Source organism: Pyxicephalus adspersus, chromosome 5 (assembly GCF_032062135.1).
Source record: "Pyxicephalus adspersus chromosome 5, UCB_Pads_2.0, whole genome shotgun sequence".
Lineage (NCBI taxonomy): Eukaryota > Metazoa > Chordata > Amphibia > Anura > Pyxicephalidae > Pyxicephalus > Pyxicephalus adspersus.
Genome location: NC_092862.1, coordinates 46131223 through 46154811, shown reverse-complemented (window position 1 = coordinate 46154811; position 23589 = coordinate 46131223). Strand labels below are relative to the sequence as shown.

At 39.1% G+C, this 23589-nt stretch overlaps 2 protein-coding genes across 4 annotated transcripts in view; one reads left to right on the top strand and one right to left on the bottom strand.

Moving 5' to 3' along the window:
• Positions 1-11463, bottom strand: part of SMCHD1 (structural maintenance of chromosomes flexible hinge domain containing 1) — a 63955-nt gene extending 52492 nt beyond the window's left edge. For all 3 annotated transcript variants that reach the window (XM_072411360.1, XM_072411361.1, XM_072411362.1), the window contains exons 1-9: positions 11205-11463; positions 9547-9622; positions 5730-5891; positions 4825-4907; positions 4599-4729; positions 3745-3859; positions 2757-2876; positions 851-1014; positions 657-744 (exon numbers count right to left, since the gene is read on the bottom strand). In XM_072411360.1, coding sequence (XP_072267461.1) covers positions 657-744; positions 851-1014; positions 2757-2876; positions 3745-3859; positions 4599-4729; positions 4825-4907; positions 5730-5891; positions 9547-9622; positions 11205-11363 — 1098 coding nt within the window. In that variant the 5' untranslated portion in view covers positions 11364-11463. The remainder of the gene's footprint in view (positions 1-656; positions 745-850; positions 1015-2756; positions 2877-3744; positions 3860-4598; positions 4730-4824; positions 4908-5729; positions 5892-9546; positions 9623-11204) is intronic.
• A 4198-nt stretch (positions 11464-15661) lies between these two features.
• Positions 15662-23589, top strand: part of METTL4 (methyltransferase 4, N6-adenosine) — a 78346-nt gene continuing 70418 nt past the window's right edge. Inside the window, exons 1-2 of the mRNA XM_072411359.1 lie at positions 15662-16086; positions 18517-18579. Coding sequence (XP_072267460.1) covers positions 15820-16086; positions 18517-18579 — 330 coding nt within the window. The 5' untranslated portion in view covers positions 15662-15819. The remainder of the gene's footprint in view (positions 16087-18516; positions 18580-23589) is intronic.

Genomic DNA, 23589 nt, shown 5'->3' with positions numbered 1-23589 from the left:
TGCAGGTAATTTTGGCATCATTGTCCTGTTCATAGTTCTCCCCTGCAGGTTTTACCCATGTGCAGCGCCCGGCTGCCGTGCCTCCCCTGCCTACCCCTCATCAGAAGCTCTAATCCTCTAAACAGGCTATAGTGGGGCTGCTCAGTGGACGGCTGTCATCCATTTTGAGGGTTCAAGCTTCTGATGAGAGGTGGGTGGGGGAGAACTGCACAGCACAGCACACCTCAGCTTTGATGAGTCTGGGATATAGACAGTATTGCCCCATCTGATAGCTCGTGCTGTGTGTTTTAGTGAGAAAATGTGGGCGTGTAAATGGGCATGTGTAATAACGTCATCAGCAGTACAGCTGTGTGATAGCTGTGTGTAAAGACTGCTTTTCATATTCTGCAGTCTAAGTTCAGGTGATGTGAAAAAGCACCTGGAAAAAAAGAAAATAGCAGTGCTGGAGGAACAGTGAGCATTGGAAAGAAGAGGGAGGCCGAGTCAGTCACTCTACATTTTTTTATGACAGCTTTCCTTAAGAAAAATATAAACATAGAATATGCATGATTAGGTTTTTCATTTAATTTAAGAAAAGCAGCTCTGCATGTTGAGAATAAAGAATTCTCTCATTTTAAATATTAAAGGGTAACATCATAAAAAGGTATTGCATTTACCCTAATGTCAATGAAGCTGGTATATTTTTTGCTGGGATTATTTAGCACATTTCCTCTAGGTCCATGTATGTAATAATGGTAGATATGCCTAAAGAAAGAAAATATTGTTACATAACAGTTTCATATAAAAATTAAAAATTGTTGCACGTTAAAAAAAAAATAAAATAAATAAATTAGTATTTGAATATACTCACGACAACTGCCTGGTCCATAGATGCCAAAAATTCTTTAGGAACTGTATATGGACAGGTTGAATGCCAGTAATGATAACTGCTGTGAAACTTTCTTTATCTTTTTCTTCCACAATGAGATCACGCAAATAGTGCTCATCTTCTTGTACATGTGAATAATCAGCTGGCTACAAATATATGAAATAATGTGATATAAAACAATGAACTTGGAAAAAATCACTGACCAAAAGCACAACCTTTTAGGAGGCATAGGGCAAGTGTTAGATTTGCTCTTTTGTTAGGAGAGAGGGTTGAGCCTGACGAGGACTGTGGAGTCTCTGATTCATTGAGCAGCTTACGGTTAAGTGAAGTATTACTATTGTTACTATTATCATTAGTTGCATTATCTTTGGTATTACTTAAGAAAGGCAAATATTTGTTTGCTTTTTCTAACTCATTATGGGTTTATTTCATTCGAATCTAAGACCAAACAAGAATTGATAGTTATCAAAGTCAAACTATTTGATGCCATTAAATATAACAGGTAAAGAAAATACACAGTTAAGGTCATTCTTACCTAAAAAAGCATCTGAGAAATAAACAAATAAATGAAAACAATCAGATGAGAATTCGCAGAGCAGGGTGATGGTTGTAATGGTTGAAACAATACTGAAGCATACGGCTCGGCAACGGTTGCCTCATACAACTTAAAACTACAGTGACGTCACTCTGCGCCTCCCTTGTTTTTTCGTCTAGTACAGTTCGTTAATTTAGTGCAATATAAAGGCAAAAATTGTCAGTCAGAATATAAGAATTTATTGGAATATTATTTTGTTAATATTAAAGCATAAAAATTACAAATAATGTCCAAATTTTGTCTGTGGACCACTGTCCTAATAGAAGTAGAAGCTCTACAGTATGAGATCATCTATGGCAGCGGTCACCAACTGGTGGTCCGCGGACCTCTGGTGGTCATGGGAGAAAATTTTGGTGGTCCGCAGCTCTGGCCGGTGCAACCTCGAGCGGGGTCAGGAGAAGAACCCTGCTGCGGGGACGCACTGGCCAGAGCCGTGGACCATGTCCCCCGGCTCGGGAAAGTTAGCGGGCTGAGTCCCTGGAAACAACTGTGATCAGATCTGTGATGGGAGAGTGGGCGGGGTTATGTCATGATGACATCACTCTGGGGGAGGTTTCTCCCCTTTGAGTTACACCCAACTGCCCGCGCATGCGCAGTCGGGAGCCGACGATTTTAGTGGTCCGCGGGACCAAAAAGGTTGGTGATCACTGATCTAAGGCAATGGGGTTCCTGTGCCTTACTACTAGTCTCCAAGCCTCAAGCGAGACTGGTGCTGGAGAGAAAGCCATACCAGAGAATCAGAAGTGAAAGCATCTCTTATTTGCATGTCCACTACTGCAGTGGTTGCCAGACTCCGGACCACGCATGTGCAGGGAGCCGTGTGTCACTCAAAGGGGAAAAAACTTCCCCTAGAGTGACATCATTTTGCAAGAACCTGCCCACTCTCCCATTGCAGGTCTGAGCCTGTGTTTTTAGACACAACCCGCCCACCGCCCTGAACCTGTGATCGATACAGGGGACATGGTCCGCGGCTCTGGCCAGTGCACCTCTCTAGTGGGGTCCTAATCCTGACCGCTCTGGGGGGTGCACTGCCAAGAGATGTGGACAAACAAAATTTTCTCCACCAGTTGGTGACCACTGCTCTATTGAATTCTGAACATTACTACAACATTCATCAGATCAACTCTCATTATGGGGGCAGATCTCACATATGAAAAAAAATATGCCCATCTCCTTTAACAAAAAAGTTACCACACAGCTTCAGCAGTAAAGTTCTTTAACCTTTCCACATATACCAAGTTTATGATATAAACATAGTATTTTCTGTTCAAACTGTTAATCCAAAAGTTTTACCTTTCTGTTTCTAATAAACCCACTGTAAATAGATTCTTTATTCTTCTCTTTCTTCTCAAAGTCTTCTTTGGAAATCAAAAATTCATGAACATCTTGTGAATCTGATGTCTTGGTGATAATCTTAAAAAAGGAAGATAAACCATATTTTTATTTGCAATACAGCCTACTTTTGAGATCAGTAATCTACAAATATTTAACAATTATTGTAGAAGGTCAGAAAGGAACACACAGAGTGAAAAATGAAAGCTGGTCTCCAGAATTTTTTTCAGGAAAATATTTGTCATAAACAAATCACAGATTTTTTATTTCTATTTTGCATGTAGAATTTACCTTAGCAAAGAAAGCTAATCTGTTTCAAAGTAGAGATTGTTACAGGGCTAATCATACAATGCACAAGAAAAGAACCATGATAGTGTTCCTTCACTTCCTAGTGAAAGGTCTGCAGATACTTTTCACACCTTGCATTTACACACAGTGCAGCTCTAACTGTTTTTGGGAGGCAGGCATCAGCACCATGCTTGTTTTGTTTTTTTTTGGATATGCTGCTCAATAAAGATATGAAACATAAATGGGTGGTGCCAGACAAAGTGATCCAACAGAGGGTCCATTAGATACTGCAGCCCTGCAAAAACTATGAGGGGAGTAAACAAGGCCAGAAACTCTAAGGGAGAGGTTACCAGTGCTTATCACAGGAAACTGCAAAAATTCTTTCAGGATGGATAACTGCACATATTTAGAAACTATACTAAAAAGATACAAAAGAATACACTTGTCTCTTTGCCTCTTGCACTTATAGGATAAAAGCACAGCTTCAGCTTTACTAGAGACCTGCATGACAAAACTTTGGGCAATTCTGGTGAATAACAACATTTTGATCACTAACATTTACCATAAAATTTGTGGCAGCATTTTTCTAGATATTTAATGGCTAAAAGCTTTAATTTTACATTGACATATATACAGTGGGAATAATATTCAACACACTTACGCGAGTAGACTGACCAATAAAGAAAACAGCTTGTTTTCCTCCCACTCCAAAGTAGGAAATATCACTATTCAGACTGCGCATCATTGGTGGAGGACGGATGTAACTTTCTTCATCGCTTAGGAAAAATATAATAAAATTACTGGGAATGAAATTTAAGTTATACCTTATATATTAGGTTTTAAGTTATATTTTAGTTTTTAAACATACTATTCTAAAATTCAACATTAGGGTCCCTTAGCATATAATTGCACAACTTTACAGACTGGGTACTATTATATCGTTTACATATCTTTGGTCTCTATGTTCAAGTTAACTAATCTCTTCTGTTGCAGTAGTCATTATGTAGATGTGGGACTGTCTCAGAGCACAGCAGTACCAGCACCCTTCTTCCCAGAATGGCAAAGGCTGCAAATATTACTTTTTTTAAATGCCTAATAACTATTTTAAACCATGGGATCAACAAGAACATACAATAAAATAATTTGTTTTTTACTCTTTAAATCCCCAGCTATATCATTTTGCATTTCCCTCTACACAATTTAGATTGTACCCCAGCAGCAAAAAAGGCTGTGCTGCCTATAGCCTCCTGCAGTGCTCCTTCCTGCAGAGAACTCGCTAGAGATGGTCAAGATCCACATGTGTACAGTAAAGAAGGAAAAAAACAGCCAGGCCACCCTTTTAGATTTTTTTTTTGTAAGTGACAAATTATTTTGGACTTTCTTTTCATGGGGTGAAGGAACAAATGCAGTTATGCTTTTCTGTACATATTGTATGTGTTTTGTTTTATTTATATCGATTTTTCTTTATTATCAAGTATAGTCAATATGAACACAAAGTTCTAAACCAATAAAAACCTGTAGTTTCCAGTTCCTCTTGTAAACTTTGATAGACGATACACCGCCCAGTTTTTAAGTTGTGTTGAAGTCATTCCTTTTCCATTATCAATAACAGCAACAGCAGGCTTGCCACGAGTTTCATCAAAAAGCTGTTGTATGCATATAGGAAATATATTTAAAAAGATAAAACTAAACTAATATATAATGTACATGTAAGAAACAATACAATATCAAGATTACATACCAGGCTTATCTGTATGTTTCGTTTGCCTGAAATTCGCGCTGTTGCAGAAAGTGAATTGTCTATTAATTCTGCCAGAGCAAAAGCTGAAAATATCAAATCAAAAAGCCCAAATGGAGTTCTGTTAGTAAGTGAAACATAATCAGTAATCATTAGAACATAAAGGAACTCAGTAGTAACTTGCTTGCTTAAGGTATTGCTCAATAATGTATGCTTAAGATGAAAAAAAAAATGGATTGGTAAAAAGGAAAAAAAAATTAAATAAAATGAAGGAACTACACACATCTATTGACCCTGCTTTTTGCAAATCGTAAATCAAAGATAGTCCCACATGCTCACACAGCATGTGGTTGAAGTTGTGCAGTTCTTTATTCAGAGAACAAAAAGCAACTGCATGACCTGGAAATGATTTGTTGCTTTCAGGAACCACATTTCTTTAGTTTACAGTTCAGATAGACAATCATTCACCTATTCACTTTTAGAGAAACTAAAACAACAACTAAATGATCATTACAATCTTATATTTCATTCTTCTGTGTTCTGCTTAGTTTGAGGACAGAATTTAGGCGCCCCATTACGTTATATTGATAAACTATCACTTTTTAATAATATTTCCATTTTAGTCTTACTGCTGTCTGGGAAGAATCCCTACATCAACCTTCAAATAAAAGTTGTAGCCATTAAATAAATCTATTATGTAATATGCTTTACTGGCTCTGTTTAACATTGACTTCCCATGCAACAAAAATGATAAATGCTCCCTATATAACTCGTTTTATTGACTTTAGGATAAGAAAAAATAGGCTTGACAAAAAGTAGCTATATTAATTTATAATAAAGACAAATATGGAATATAGTTACAATATGTATAAATATTTATCATTGTTCAAGCTGTTAAAAATACTTACGTAATGGGTTTTGCCCTTCACTAGCATAATATTCATACATTCCACTTTTGACCAAAGTATCATAATGAGGTAAGAAATCGATTCTCTCTTTTGTTGATGAGGGAAGCAATTGGTCAATTGCATCAAGAAGGTAGAGAGTGATGCCATTTTTTATAATCAAATCTAGGAAACAATACATACAATTGCATCAAAAAATGGAAACTTGTTTTTTCTGAAAAACAAGGCTGAACAGTTCTAAAACTTATTTTACAAAATAAAACGGGGAAAAGTAGCAGTATTACAAATCACATTGTGGCTCTGTGCATGCTCTGGCACCCAATTCATTTAAGTTCACCATACGTGTTCCAATCTGACTATGCAATCAAACAATGATGTACAAAATCTAATGTTAAAGAAAGACCTACAAGAGCTCTTTATGCAATCGAAATAAAATCAGGCAGCACTTGCACTACATAGCTAGTGGGAAAGCTTAATTACCTTGTACAGTCAAATCGTAATGTGTGCAGCAAATGTTTATTTTTTTTTTTTTTTTGCCTATAGGCTTACTTTAACCACCTAAGAAGTAATCCTGAGTGTGACTCGGGGTGGATTTTAGTTGCAAACAGCGGTAATCACACTCGGGAGTTAGTGGGACGGGAGTTAGTGGAGGGAAATTCAAAATCACTTTGTATTGGATTTAATACAAAACAGCTGTATAGAATCCAATACAAATAAATATTCATATAATATATATATATATATATATATATAACAGGTGGTAAGTGATGGGCTTTTTCAGAGCTAGAAGTTTTTTTAAGCAGCAGTGGTTCTTGGCATGAGGAATGGACAAATGTAACCTTACTGCCGGTGTGAATTCAGCCGTACTTCAGATGTGCTCCTGTGTCTTTAGTTAAAGTGAACTTTTGTGAAAACATTTTTTTTTCACTTCTTTTACAAAATTAGCCCAGCAGGCCCAGCTTCCACCTTTTCCCTAATGCTCACTTGTACGTCCAGTGCTGCCTTGCACTGCGCATGCATGAGATTGAACACTTTTTTTTACATTATAAGAAAGCCTCTGAAGGTGCATGCACACAAGGAGCAGTGCAGAGCCTCTTGGGATATGTGACACAAATATCCCAGGAGGCTGCGGATTTCCCCTTCGGTCTTTACTGAAATGGAAGTGAAGACTGAAGGGAGAGGTCCTCTCCACAAAAGTGTAAAAACAAAAAACACACATTTTTCCATTAGAGAAAGTCACTTTTTTAATATAATGTAAAAAATGTGGCAATGCTTTAATAGCATCATGCATGTGATATCAGATCAGGACAAGACAGACAGTGACCCCCTCTTATCACTGTCCATATTCTAAATAAAAACAGTTTGTGAAGTTTATCCGCAGTGTGTAATGTCATCGGCAGCGCAGTGTGATCGTTATGTGAGTGTAAAAGCTGCTTGTCATATTCTGCAGCCTAACAACTCGCTGTGTTCAAACCTTCAGATCTCCTAAAACGTTGGTTGTATTAACTTGATATTTTTAAGGTACACGTGGAGGCATAGGAAACTGAAACTGTAGGTGCAAGTGGGGGACACTTGTGGCTAAACCTTTTTAAAATGTCATTAGTATGGCTTTATGAGAACATAAATCTCTACCTAGCAAAATGTGCTGCCTGCTCTGTTACACATATCTGTTTGCATCTTACTTCAAACCCCAATTTCTCCAGAATTAAGAGGTGCAGGGAAACAAAAATAGCGGTGGAAGTGGGAGACACGTGTGGCGATCAACTTTCATCACCATGGCATCATTACAGCAACCGCAAAGTTCAATTTTCATAACTTTTTACATTTGTGACCCCCATATCTTGAAATTCTTTAAAGCTGGGGGGCTGAAATTGTAATACCTGGTATCTATGAGGGTCCCCTGTACACCCTGAAAATTACAGGTCATTGTGACATACAGTTTAGGAGATATGGAGGTTTGTACACACAGAGCTGCAGTGTTCTCCCCAGAAATTTTTTTCAGCCGGGTGGTAGGAAGCTGTCACAGAGCACGGAGCAGCCTCACTGAGATCTGTGCATCCGAGGATGAGAGCTGCCGAGAGCTGGGCGGAGTATTTAAATCAGCCGGGCGGAGCAACCGGCTAAAACCCTCTGGGGAGAACTATGGAGCTGGGAGGATGCAGAATTCACACGCAGCTAGCAGTGGATACATTTCAAAGGCAGAAATCTGAGCTCGTGCTATGAGATGGGGGCGGGGCTGCCTGTGTCTCCTTCACATGAAGGCTGAACTGTGTGTGCTCACCTCTCATCGGCAGCAATCCTCTGAACAGATGACAGAGAACACAGAACAGCTTCACTGAGATCCGTGCATCCGAGGATGAGAGCTGCCGAGAGCTGGGCGGGGTATTCAAATCAGCCGGGCGGAGCAACCGGCTAAAAACCTCTGGGGAGAACTATGCCTTATATTACATGTTAAACTATATTTTTTTAATATATATTTATTTTATTTTTTTTTTATTTAAATTTTAGTTTTTTGTGTTTTTTTTAAGGTTTATTAATACATTACCTATTGGACATATTATGGTGAGTTTTTCCTAAGAATTATAGCCTATAATGTAAAATAAATTTCCATGCAAAAAAATTGTATCACTTTTTGCACGGAAATTTGGACAGAATCAGACTGCTAGGGGGGTTAAAACAACCCTGTTACATGCCTGATAGTGCCAATAAATGGTGTCCCTGTAAATTCCATGAAAAGGGAATTTGTGCAATGTGAATTAAAAAATGTATTTTAGAAACCCAGGACAATTCATATGAACATGTGATAAGGATCAAATTTTGGGCTCAGTTACTCTGCACTCCTACCTGTTCCTTCTTAACCCCCCCCCCCCTTTTTTTTAAATGTTTTTAGGAAATTACTCATTTTCAAAGACTGTGTTGGGTATCTTTTATATCCTGTTATACTATTATATTTTGCTTTTTTATGTAACCCTGCTTTTGTGTTTTGTCAACTTTTTTTTTTTTAAATTTAATAAAATACTTGTGAAATACCAAGTGATTAAGAGTATTAAAACAGATGTGCGTGACATGGTAGAGAATAGGTTAATCCGACCAATATACTAGAGAGTATATTTCTAGCAGAGCGTCAGTTTCACACCTGAATAATCAAGTGTTTCATTAATAATACTCAAAAACAGGTGTGTGGACATGTTCAGCATCTGAAAAAGGTAAACTGCGAACACCTACTCTGCACAGTAAGGTTTCCAGGCACAAAAGGCTTGCATTTACAAACTCCTGTGCAGACTTTTATAGGTCTTTATTCTGGCTTTTTAAACCATCTAAACCATTTTTTTCTATTTAGAAAGCAATTATCTGGCTTTTTAAACATCTCCACGAGCTTTTATGAGCAGTTGAACGCGCGTTTGGATGGCAAAACATCCCTAGAAGCTACATGGAGCTTGGGAACAAATGTTAGTAAATGTAATTTCAAGCATTTGCAGGCTGTAAAAATGCTTACAAAATTCTGGAAAAATGGATGTCTGAACATGCCTATCTGGTGAGTGCCTATTAGGGTACATTCACAACTGCTTGATTTTGTGTGGCTCTTTATGGTTGGCCAGCTTATACCATGCCAACTGGTCGAGGATGCGCATGGCTGTGCTGATACAAAAAAACAGTCTGTTATTTTAAATCACACACACAACATACATGGTATTGCACACATCACACAATACCAGAAATACCCACAGAAGGCACACACATTATATAGTGCAGCCAAAAAAGCCTTGTTTTTCATTTTCCATGGTCTGCAATCTTATTCTTCTAAAGAATTTAAACTTACTAAAGTTTGCATTGGTTACTTCTTTTCTGTTTGTTGTTGAAATGACAAACTGATCATTTGTGTTGATCCCGAAGGCCTGTAAAAATATTAAAAACAAATTCATTGTGCATAGGCAGTTCTCTTGGACCTTCCAATAACATATAGTCTTTTATTGGCCTAAACAACACCTCATTTCTTCCTAATGAGATGCATGAATATCATAAAACAAGTTTGTAATAAAATTATTTGCATGAAGTTGCTGCATATAAATTAACCTAACATTCTTTTAGCAGCTATGTGAGCTCTGCAGGGTGAATGCACCTATTTTACACTAACACACCCTGCAAGGAGGGAGAAGTCACCATGGTGATGATCTTCAGGAGCCAGGTGACCGCACCTGCTCTAAACATGCTTTAAGGTATCTGTCAGAATCTTGGCACTGGTTGATTGCAAGATTCTGCCAAACACTACCTCAGATTAAAGAGTCCCCATCACAGAAAGGGAGAAATCTTCAAACAGGGACATTCTTTCATCATTGCTGGTGTGCTGCATTATAATAAATACACATGCTGTGAGGGTTGCACAGTGTTCAGCAACCCATTCAATGCAATCGTATGCTGCATTTTACTAACATGCATGGCAATGAGGGGGACTCTGAAGTAACATCAACAATCAATAGCAACCAAGCGCACCGACACATCAGTGTTCTCTCCTGACCTTTTAGCTGGGTGCACCGCCCGGCTATTTTTAGGTGGTTAGGTGACTTGTTGGGTCACAATACAGAAGCACTGGTTAGTAAGGGGATACTACAAAGACAATGGAATGGACAAACAGAATAATAGGGGTAACTTGATACCCATGACACAAACAGGGGACACTAAATTTGGCACATAATGCCCGTCTATGTCCCTGCAGGTGCTGAGGACACGTCTTCTTTCTGCCAGCCGGCAACTGCTGAAGTCCAGGGTTTCCCGGTGATGTCGGTGCATGCAGGAGGGATGTGGGAAATTTAAATAGTTTTGTATTAGATTCAATACAAAATAGGTGTATTAAGTCCAATACAAAGAAATCTTTATATATTATATATATATATATATATATATATATATATATATATATATTTAACATGCTACTGTACAGTTATATTACAGGTTTAACTATTTTTATTTTTTAACAGATTTTTGTAATTTTTTTATTTAAAGTTTATTATTAAATTTAATAAATATTGGACATATTTTGGCAAATTATGCCTAGGAATTATAAGCCTACAATGTAAAATAAATTTCCATGCAAAAAACAATGCTTTTTGCATGGAAATATGGACAGAATTAGAACGCTAGAGGGGTTAATGTACAGCGCTGCATATTATGTTGGCGCTAAATAATTACTGTTAATAATAAAACCAAGAAAGAATATTGTAACCATTCTAGTAATAAAGAAAGGTAAAAGAAACATGAAATTTTCCCATTCTGCACACATTATAGAAACACATAATAGAAACTAATATATTATGACAGGAAATGGTGATTTGTGTGGAGTTGGATATTCTGCACAATGTATTGCAATGGTCTCCCTTGCATAGCTACACACAGAGGATGGGGTAAGTCCTGCAGCCCGTGTTGTCCCCAGGGTCTCCGCCTGACAGGTATGTGGCCCCCAGCCCTCCTCAGCTGACGTACCCGACACACGTCTTGCCGAAGCTCGGTGAAGCCGCCGCGCACCTCCAGGCTCCTCTCCTCGCACTCGCATTGCTCCATGCGACGGTCAAACAAGAAGACGGTGAAGGGGGAGCTGCCGCCTGCATCCTGGCCCGGCAGGTTCGCACTCCCTGTCGCCATGTCTGGTCCTAGCAGAGGGAACTCCGGTCCGGGGCGGCGCGGGGAAAGCCAGGCGATAACCCGGCACTAGGTTCAAACACGGGCCCGTGACGTCACATCCGCCAGCACTGTAGCGGGAAAGGCATGGAGGCGGCGTGTGGCCCTATACGGCCGGGGATAGGGGAATACTCTGCCGTGTTGTAGAGATGAAGCCTGTCATGGGGCTGGAGGAACCAGGGGCGCTCATTGTAATTGCTGCATCTTCTGATTGTACATTTGTGTCCCCTTGTTCCTCCAGCAGTGTTATATTTACATGGCAGCTATAATTATGTAATGTTAGAGCTCTGAATGAGCCCAATGTCTTTAAAGTAGAACTTTTACAAAAAAAAAAAAAAGTCCTCAATGCATCCGCAAACTGAGCCCAGTGAGTCCTGTACCATCCCGACTTCTTTCCGGTGCATAAATAACAACAGGTGCACCCATCTTCCCTTCTGTGATCCCACGTCACCGGATCTCACACAGCTTGAGATTGGATGACAAATGTGAAGAAAAACGCTGCACATGTGAGATCGGCAATTTTTGTTTTGTCATCCAGGAAAGCCCCTTATAGAGCATTCCCGATCTCAGGCATTCCCAGGAGCAGCCCATAGCCTCCTGGGATATGTGACGTATGTATGCAGGAGGCTGCGGCAGTAAAGACGGACGGGAAGGGGACCCCCGCAAATGATGGATATCCATTCTTTTATATACAGGTAGTCCCCGGGTTACATAAGAGAGAGGGACTGTAGGTTTGTTCTTAAGTTGAATTTGTATGTAAGTCAGAACAGGTACATTATTTTAATAAATGCAATTAGGACAGATGTTTGTCTCAACATATTAGGCAGCATGGTGTCAGTTACTGTATAAAATCCTCACTGTGAGCTAATCACAAACAAAGCAAAAACAAAAAAATACATTTTTGGAGCCTATAAATTCAATAACTTCTGGAGCAAGCTGTGCTTTGATATGTAAAGAGAAACCTCCTCTGCCTATAAAATCCTGTTTAATAATAAGAACAGCTCATCCCTTAGGATCACCCACATTCCAAGTCCAGCTTTTTCCTTGCAGCCAGGTGTGTGTGTCTGCACACTACTGCTGGGTGTTGATTGCACTACCATGGCACACAACATGTGAAGGGCTGGGGCTTTTTCCTGAGACAAGCTGCTGACATCATTGGAAGTCTTCTCAGATTCTACTTCATAAAATCAGGTACTTACTACTCAGGCAAGGGCAAACTTGTTTCTGGGTTAGCCAAGCATTAATTACCTTCAAGCTATGCTTTGATATGCAAAAATAAACAACTGCAGAGTTTGTCTTGGTCATTAAAGAGTTACAAGAGGTGGTAGATCAGCTCAGCTCATAAGATCACCCATAACCCCAGCTATGTTTAGCAAAAGATTTCTTCTGCAAGACATGTGAACTGCCCCCTCCCCCTCATCAAGCCCCTGTCCTGCACAGGAGTGAACAGGGAAACCCCATTCGTATTTTGTATCTGGGAGTCATCCATATGTTGGATGTCCTTATCTCGGGTATTACGTGTGTGTGTGTACAGGTAGATAAATTGTGCTAACAAGTTAGAAAGCAGCAATAATTTTTGGTGTGATTTTCATACCCATTGTAAAGTTGCAATGTTTTTGACCATAAAGTGGTATTGCTTCACTTGAGTAATTCAAGAATCTGTACAAATTTGCTGCTAGGCACTGCCACCTTTGTTAGGACATGGCAGATGTCGGAAGAGCTGCCAGTGTAGCCTTTGTGTAATGTGTTCTAAAAGTGGCCCCCAAATTACTTGAAAGCTGAAACCACTACAAAGGTTATATTAAGGCTATATTAAAGTATATAAAAAGAAGGAGATTTTCAGTACACTTTGAAAATTCTACCTGCGTAGAGTTTGAAAACTCATTGCAGTTTGCAATCACTCGAAGGCTTCCCAGGGAGTGACTTACAGCTCTGCTGACATTGGGGCTGGGATTCTCTGCTTCAAAGAGCCTACAATACTCCTGGAAGTGATCAAAGTGAAAGAAAAAATAGTTTGGATTATTATGAAACAAGTAGTGATTGGCAAGACAACAGGACACTAGGCAACCTAGTATTGCATATGTTTTTGAATATGTGTTTACCTTAAATTATGAGCCATAATGACAAGGCCACATTGAATATATTTTTAATGCAGCTCATGTCTCCTACTTTACCTCCATTGCAGCTCCTCCTTGGCGTTCAATATTTCCATGAATGTTAGGTGGCTGTATCCCCCACAGTGTGCCTAGTTTCATTATCTAACTTTTACATCAATGCTGTGTCCTGTGTGCCACAGGGATTGGAGGATAAAACCACTGATCTTGGCAGGATGCACAGACATATAACACCACTGGAAGCATCAAATGTCTAAACATCCTACAGAGGCTGGAGAAATGAAGGAAACGTAAGAGACACAGGAGGATAAAAGCTGTGTAACATGACATGAATTAACATCATGTACAAAAGGAAGGCATAGTGCTTATTTTGTGAAATATTCTGGTGGGTTTTCTGATACGTCACAATAGATAGTGAAAGCGTCACTCCTATATGAGTTTTTCTAGTGGTGCAATTAAAGGAGGTTTGCTTAGCACAGTGGTAATCTTGTTACTCCTCCACACCCCAGTTCAGATAATTGAGTCCTTCTGTCACAGACACCACATCTACCCTGGATAAGACATAATGATTATTACACAGAGGAAAGTCTTTTTACTTTCTCCCTTAAGAGGAATTTTTTAGAATGTTATTACTGCCTAACACAGTTGTCCTTGAAAGTTCTGGAGATACAATGGGAGATGGTGAAACTTGTTTTAGACATTTTTCCTTTAGCCATTTACTTTACTGCCCTTCCCCTTGAAACAAAACCAAATGTTATGGGGAAATGTTGTTGCAATGTCTCTAAATATTAAGGGAGCTTCTCTTTCTGCATATATCAACAGTTGTTTCTGAGAAGATATTACCTGGCAGTATTCTATATTTGTGTAATACACCAATCTCAGTCATGCTACCAATTATTTGTCTTTTTCAGACCAGACCTCCTCGGATCTGTTTATTACAATGGATTTCTTTATTTAGATTGGGGTACTTTCATAACACATTGAGTAATTAGATGTCGGCGGTCACCTCAACATATGGGTAACTGCATTAACCTTCGTTTATTAAAAGCAATATGTCAGCCTCTGTAAATGGCATTTGTCCTAGAGAATAGGGCAGCAACCTAAAGAGTCAATATGGCTAGGTTGGCTGCTTCCCAATGTATCACAAAGAAAAGAAACTGGAGGTTACTGAAAATTCCTATAAGGAATTAGATAATAAAAAACAATATACACTAACCAGCAACTATGAGAATATGCCATAAGTTGAAATTATTGTTTTATATTTGTATGCTGAAAACAGGTATAAGGAAATTTTACAAACACCAGGAAAAAATGAATATAAGAAATGGAAGAAGCAGCACTATTGCTATAGATGGCTGTCCTATTAGCTAGGACAAATGTAGTTTGCAGGTTAAAGATTTCTGTTATGATCTACAGGAGGAAGCAACCTAACAGCTGCAGGGCAGAATATCACATATTTGCTGCTTGCCCTGGAAGCCTGCAACTTTTATTATTTTACCTGAGCTATTTGCCTGTAGTTTGGTTTTAACATTGCTTGTGAAAAGTAGAATATTCTTATGACATGGAAAATAAAACCTGCATTGTTCTTCACTTGGCCACCTATTTACCTACTGTAACATTTATTTGTTGGTAAGTCGCTTTGTCGCCACTTCCACACTAGCAACTAAGCATTTCAGCCACCATGGGAATGAAATTTTAAGTAAACTTCAGTGATTCTGCACTGCAAAGCATCATGGGGTGAATCAGATTTATTAACACTTGCATCTCAGCCGTCGTGTTGCTAAATTGCAAATGTGACACTGCCCTTCTATTGATTACCTTTTATTTATAGTGTAGTAAAGCTGAGGGTTGTATTTCAAACTAAACTTATTGGAGGGTTCAAACTTCAGCCCTCTAGGCTAAAACAGAAAGCACAGTCATTATATGCATATTGCACAAATCTCACTGCAGAGAGACAAATCAGATTCATATATATGCAAAACCTCGAATTTTCTATGTCTGTTTCAAACAATGAAATGTGAATAATAAAGGCAAAGAGAACTGCACAGGAGCTCCACGATTTCGTCTTGCAGTTTGCTTTACCATCACAAGATGGCGCCGGCGCCGCCTGTGTTTATGTTGGAAGCCGTGTGAGCGGGGAATGAGATATTCGCCGGACAGGAAGATGTTTCTTCGAATCTGTGAGCGGCACAACCCGAATACCGGGTAATATTTATGTGGCATAGCAGTCTGATGAATTTATAGGACCTCTGACTTCGTATTTCGTTTTGTGCACCCTAACGTGGCACGTCACTAATAGCATACTCATGGCTGTGGTGTGTGAGAGCTCCGCAGGCTGGCTCCTCGATGAATTGACTCTAATTAACAAGTGGTATGTGATTGGAGGAGGTCTGACCGGTGACCCCCGCTGCCCCCAGGAACAGACGAAGACGAGGACTTTGTACAGAGTGAAGGAGGAGCTCTTCAGGTTGCTCAAACCTTACTTCTCACTCAACCCGCCACCTACCGACCATACACGGGATGACAGGCAACAGGACAACAGCGCCCCTACCGGAAAAAGGGCTGTCAGAAAGGTATTGGCTTTCAGTACAGGGGAGCCCCTGGTACAGAGCCTGGGATTGTGTTAAGAGCATGTAATTATCATTCCTTTATGAACAGGGATCGATGTCAACTGTTTTAGTTCTTACACTATATAAAAAAAGTAAGATGAGATGAATCTCCACATAGTTAGAGATTTAAGTTTAATTCTACACACTACACAAGGGTGCAGCTACAGACCCATCTGTGGGCAGAATTTGGATCTGTGCCACCCCTGCACTGCAAATTTGCACATCATCTACAATATTGGCACCTCAGTGACGGACCCCATTGATGCCTCCCCTATGACCCACAGCAATAGACCTCCAGTGTGTAGCCCCTTTAGTGACAGACTCCCTCAGTGCAGGGACACCGTGCCTACCTGTGCCTTCAGTCCCATATTGGCAGCTATGCAGCACCAACAGGAAGGCAAGAGATTGGTAAGTGGGCAGGGGAAGGTCCTGTTTGCAGACCCACAGTAAGGGGCTTACTTGGCCTGCAGGTGTGTTAAGGCCTTTGTCCTACACCTAGTCCTGGTTAACACAATCTTCTCCATACTTAGTCCGACACCTGCCCATCCAGTTATTCCACATTGATGGAAGGCTCTATACCCCCCCCCCCCGTGAACAGGGGTTGCTATTGCAATCCCTGCGCCTGTTCCATTGGCACTGCGGTTCCTGGGCCTGTGAGATTTGTCATTGTGTGCATTTCTGCAAAAGAAGTGTTCTGTTTTACCTGCTGAATTCTCCATAACCTAAAGAAAGGCCCCATCCTCTCATAATCTCTTTTGGAATCATCATATGCATCATGTGCAAGCAAAGCTGCAGGAGGCATTTCTTTGTAAACTTGTGTATTAAGCATGCCTAATTAGACCTATACCCATATTGTGTGTATTTACAATAACACATTCCAGTCTTCAGCCTTTCCAAACAATCCCTGGACCATCCTTCTTATGGTGGAAAAGTTTGACCAAGTTGGAGTTTTTCAACAGATTACTATAATTTTTTTTAGTTTACAGTCTTAATATCATTTTCATTATTTATACCCAATCTTTAATTTACAAACAGCATTTTATTACAGGCAGGGCCAGATTTATTCTTTTGGCTTCCCTAGGCCAGCTAACATTTGCCTCCCCCCCTCTTCCGAAGCCAATACCAGCCTTTGATACTGACACACATACCACGCCATGGAAGCCGTTCCACCTGAACAACAGAGAGAAAGAAAGAAAGACAGGGAGAGGGAAGGAGAAAGGGAAAAGGGAGACAGAGGGAGATGGAAGAGAGAGAGAAGGGAAAGAAAAAAGGGATATATGGAGAGAGGAAGAGAAAAGGGAAGAGGGATGCTATTAATCTAGCTGTCCTTGTGGGAAATCCGGCCCTGAATACAAGATGGAATGGATACAGCTGTGTTCTGTCTTCCTCTGTGACCGCCTCTATCTCATTATAGCTTCAGAGGTGAACATGAGTCTTACCTCCCATTCATTCTGATGTTCTTTGTTTGAGCTTCAATTTTTAAACTCCGTAATACACAACTTTTTTATTTATTTATTCATTTTTAGCAAAGGCTGATAAAAGATTCTGTCTCTAAGAAAAAAAAATAGAATTTGCAGTAAGTGTAAAGTGTATTCACCCAGGGGTGCCTGTTCATACCTGCACCAGCTTCAGATGCTCCATCATATATGTCTTTATGTTTTGTAGAGAGGAGAATAGTAGACTATTGTAAGGTGGGAATAAAAGAAACTTGCAGAGAAAAAAAGGAAAGCAGAGGGTGAGTTACAGTACAAGAAAGTGATGTATTGTGCATTGAGGAAGAAGACTTGCATAACATTCTCTCCCAAATCATTATAGTAATACAGCCAGTACAGAACCCTGAAGAGCATACATGTATTGAATTATAAAATGACATCCAAAGCAGTTATTGGAGAAGCACAATAAGAAAAACCTTCATTGAGCTAAACATTGTATAACTATTTCAGTAATACATTTCTGAACCAAATTCTTTTTTAAATGTTGGTGTATAATAAAATTGTTATACACTTTCTTGATGAAATTTTGCAAATGGGTAATTTCCAAAGAAGTTTTTGGAATCTATTTATAAAACAGTGAACCTGATATTCACTGAAGCATTTCCTGGTGGAGAATCCATTTACCACCATTAAAACACTTGGACTTTGAAGAATGTCCACCAGGGATTGTTTCAGTTAAAGTCAAATTCCTTATTTTTACATAGTTTTTTTTTTCAACATTAGATTAACTCCCTATTGACAAACCACTAACATCCGTGTGCTGAAACTGGGTTACTGAAGTGCCAAAAGGTTGCTACTAAGAAATTAAATATATCTCATGTGTCTTGGATCCAGAAATTTGTGCTGTCCATTAAAAACCATATGATGAATTATGTAACTTTCTTTTTGTTGAATCTTACAGAAACGTAAGAGAACAAATGCACTGAATCAAGGTGAACTGGATGCCCTGGAGTATCACCAAAAGGTAACACTTATTACTTTTATAACAGCTAAGTACTTAAGTGGAACTATACTGCATCCAGACAGGTTTACTATTGCAGAAGAGACATGATCAGCCTAATAAACTTAAAGCGTAAATAAACTCCGGCGGGTGGTGAGCTTCTGCACATACTTACCTGTGTGTAATCACCCTGCAGCGATAACAGGTCCAGCCTTTCCTAGTTAACTTTAATCCCTTTTAAACATTATAATAATAAGAATTTAAAAATAACATTTTGGTTTTACCCTATTTTGTGGTTCTCTATGCAATGCAGGCAGCTAATGGCTAGTGAGGAGGCTGTACATAAATTCCTAAAATCACCACATACCTCTGCCTTATTTCTTTGTTTATAGCCTACAGCCCTGAGAGAAGCAGTGGGCTAGTAATTGAGAGGAGATATGCAAATAATAATATGCCTTGATAGTTGGGTGTCAATCTGGAAGAGCGTGCATTCCTATGCAGGCTGTGGCTACACGAAGACTACCTTAGGTAATGCCCATGTGTAATGCTGAGATTTTATGATTTAAAGGGTCAAAATAAAATTCAACAAAAGCAGTGGTCCATGGACAGTTCAGCATGGTAGGAAAGGGATAATGTTAGATTTCCTCCAGTCTGTGTGATTGCTGCAACTTGTTGAAATCAGAGTACATTTTGCTGTAGTTTTATTGATGCTTTGATGACAGCGTAACTCACTCTGTGATCGGGATCCAATCTATAATTTTGCAAAGGGGAAGCTGAAAATTACGCTATGCATACAGGAAGCATTGATAACAACAGGTGAACAGTTTCTCTTTCAGTGAGACATTTCTGCAGCACTTACACTTACAAATTAAAGAAAATTAAGTTACTTGAGCTTTTTCAATAAAGACTTTAGTTGTAATTAATATCTTTTATTTATTTATTTCCAGCATACTGTGCTGCACAATAAATATAAAGATAAAAACCTGCACAAACTGTGATAAGAGGACCCTTCCAGTCTTAACATAATAGGGGTGATTTGGGAAACACTTTGCCTTTGGTAACCTCAGACAGTGGTTTGTATTCTTACATTCTTGTGTCCACATTACTATGAAATTTCATTTTTGATGGATTTATTCTTGAGATTCAACTCTAGCTGCCATGTGATTTACATCCACTATTTCATTTGCTTTGGCCTTATGAGTGAGATGTCATTTTAGCAGCTGTAATGCCATTTCAGTGTTATAAGGAGCTCAAATGACTTCCCTGCATGGAATGATTTATGCCTGCGACACCCCTGAGCCAATGCCGACATAACTATTAGTCTGTAAACCACAAAACATTCACTGAGCTGCACCATTTATTTTAATGTGACTCAGGCTCCACAGATCTACTTGCTAAAAATTCTCAGACATTTCAAGAAATTAATTGCAGTTCCTATGCTGGGAAAATAAGAGAATAATGACCTTTTACCATCAGTGGAGCACATTATATGTCTGTGTGATGTGGGAGGAAAAGGGAGTTTGTGTTCATGGCTCATTTTCTAAATTAACAGAGACCTGCAAAAACTGTCTAAACTAATTTAAATTAAACTACCATCATGTCTGAAAGTGACAAAATGAATATCCGTTCTGGTGACATTCACATACATCTGTGGTCAGGTTATTTAGTTACTGGATTGGATATCTGTATTCCTTCCAAATAACGTGAATCCTTTCTAGGTTGATTTATGAAGGTATTAAAAAGTTGATGAGCGTTTTGGACAATTCTTTGTAGCATCGTGTATTACCTGCAGATTTATCTGTCACTCATTTATGCTGACAAACTGCACTGCTCCACCTCATACCAAGGGATTCATTCTGCCAAATGTTAGACCTGCCATCTGCACATTATTGGATAAATCAAAATTCATCGGACTTGCCAATATTTAATTTTTGTTTTTTAATCAGTCGTTCAGTGCCTATTGTAACTTCTCTTTCCAGTAAACACTGGCAAGTTCCCTGCTACCCAATTCCACCCTCCTAAAGGTCCAATATGTTGTCTGTTCAAGCTAAATATAAATAGTAAAAAATAAACACCCCTGTGATCAAACTGTTAAAAAGTAGTGATTATCACCCAGTAGAGAAAGGTATCTGTAAAATAAATCAGATGCCGACTGATCTCCCGTTTACCTTAATTTTATGTGTGAGCTTGCTGTGGGGGATTGCTCGTAGCACCAGGCTTGCAGCAGTTCAAATGAGGCAGCACATAGTCGGTTTTTCATCAAAGTTCAGGCTCCTGTCTGGGTACTTTATTTAAGCACAAGGATGCTACAATGTGAACAAACATAAAATAAAACAAATCTTAGCTCTGTTTGGGCACTTACTACCTCTTTGGTAGATGCCTCTCTGGCTTAAAATACTGTACAACCAACAGTAATTTTCATAAACAAAAGCCAATGGCTCACTGTGCAGTGTTTTCCTCTTGAACGCTTTTCCCTTCAAAAATTGTGAAGCCATTGAGCTCTTAGCAGTCTACTGCTGATCCTCTTACATAAAGCACCTATGCTCTATTGCTCCAGGTGAAGACCCAAACATAAACCGAGTGGCCAAGGAGCCCTTCCAATTCTTCCTCAGCCAGCTCCATGACCCTTAAAACCACCTTTTCATAAAAGCCAGGTGTCTGGAAGACAACCACACAGCCCTTCCTGGAGCCCTTAACAAAGTGCCTTAGCGTTGGCACTATATACACCCCAGCCAAGCCATGGGAGACTCGGTCACACATGGATTATACTTAAAATCAATGGGTGTTGAAAACCATTAAAAAAAACATTTGGTATTTAGGTATTTATCTTTACTATTTACTATTTATTTTACTTTTGTTCCAGAGAATGAGTTATTAATCATTTGTAGGTACACTGTGGCTGCTAGAAAAGTAAAAGTGGTGTTTTACAGTTAGGTCCATAAATATTTGGACAGAACTTTTTTCTAATTTTGGTTCTGTACATTACCACAATTAATTTTAAATGAAACAACTCAGATACAGTTAAACTGCAGACTTTCAGCTTTAATTCAGTGGGTTGAACAAAAAGATTACATAAAAATGTGAGGAGCTAAAGCCTTTTTTTAACACAATCACTTCATATCAGGGACTCAAAAGTAATTGGATAATGGACTCAAAGGCTATTTCATTTCATGGGCTGGTGTGGGCATTTCCTTTTGTTATGTCATTATCAATTAAGCAGATAAAAGGCCTGGAGTTGATCTGAAAGGAGGTGCATGACAACATGTGGTCAAAGGAGCTCTCCATGCAGGTGAAACAAGCCATCATTAGGCAGCAAAAACAGAAAAAACCCATCTGAGAAATTGCTACAATATTAGGAGTGGCAAAATCTACAGATTCTTTCATCATGAGAAAGAAACAAAGCACTGGTGAACTCAGCAACGCCAAAAGACCTGGACACCCAAGCCAACCAAGTGAACAACACTCTCCAGGAAGTAGGCATATTGATATCCAAGTCTACCATAAAGAGAAGACTGCATGAAAGTAAATACAGAGGGTGCACTGCCATGTGCAAGCCACTCATAAGCCTCAAGTATAGAAAGGCTAGAATGGACATTGATCAAAACATCTTAAAAAGCCAGCACAGTTCTGGAAAAACATTCTTTGGACAGATGAAACCAAGATCAACCTTTACCAGAATGATGGCAAGAAAAAACTATGGAGAAGGCGTGGAACAGCCCATGATCCAAAGCATAGCACATCATCTGTAAAACATGGTGGAGGCAGTGTGATGGCTTGGGTGTGCATGGCTGCCAGTGGCACTGGGACACTAGTGTTTATCCATGATGTGACACAGGACAGAAGCAGCTGAATGAATTCTGAGGTGTTCAGAGACATACTGTCTGCTCAAATCCAGCTAAATGCAGTCATATTGATTGGGAGGCGTGTCATAATACAGATGGACAATGACCCAAAACATACAGCCAAAGCAACCCAGGAGTTTATTAAAGCAAATAAGTGGAATATTCTTGAATGGCCAAGTCAGTTACCTGATCTGAACCCAATTGAGCATGCATTTCACTTGTTGAAGACTAAACTTCAGACAGAAAGGCCCACAAACAAACAGCAACAGAAAGCCGCTGCAGTAAAGGCCTGGCAGAGCATTAAAAAGGAGGAAACCCAACATCTGGTAATGTCCATGAGTTCACTACAGGCTGTCATTGCAAAGGGTTTTCAACCAAGTATTAGAAATTAACATTTTATTTTCAGCTTTTTAATTTGTCTAATTACTTTTGAGCCCCTGAAATGAAGTGATTGTGTAAAAAAGGCTTTAGTTCCTGACATTTTTATGCAATCTTTTTGTTCAACCCACTGAATCAAAGCTGAAAGTTTGCAGTTCAACTGCATCTGAATGGTTTCACTTAAAATTAATTGTGGTAATGTACAGAACCAAAATTGGAAAAAAGTTGTCTCTGTCCAAATATTTATGGACCTAACTGTATGTCTGTTACCATTTTAAAAACAGCTATCTGTTTTTGGAAAATGACTTTGCAGTATGTCTCAATGTTGAAGAAATGGTTTCTTCACATCAGCTTTCAAACTCAATTGATGCAAGTCAGCTGAAGAACTACATTTTCAGTGAATCTCTTTGGCTCAAAGCAACAAAGCTAGAGATGTATCCCTTTTGAAATCAAAAGAATGTGTTTTCATTTCCATAAAATATGTGTGCTTCCCAGGGAATGAAAATGGCCTCAAAGGCCAGCTTTACTTTCTAACATTTTGTAGGCCATAAATTTTACAGAACTCTGAAGGTTAAATTTCCATCTCTGAATTTTCTGTCCTGTCTTTATGGTCACAGGATTCTTTTACTGCCTGCATCACTGTGATAGAAAAGTTAAGCACTTCTTTTAAGTAATTGAAATCCGATTTTACAGGACATATTTAGGAATCTCTGAAGTTTGCCAATTTCTGATTTTATGGTTTCAATAAAAAAAAGACCACAAGTTCTTTGCAGCTTTTCATTCCTTCTCATAGCAAACAGCACAGCGGGGTATT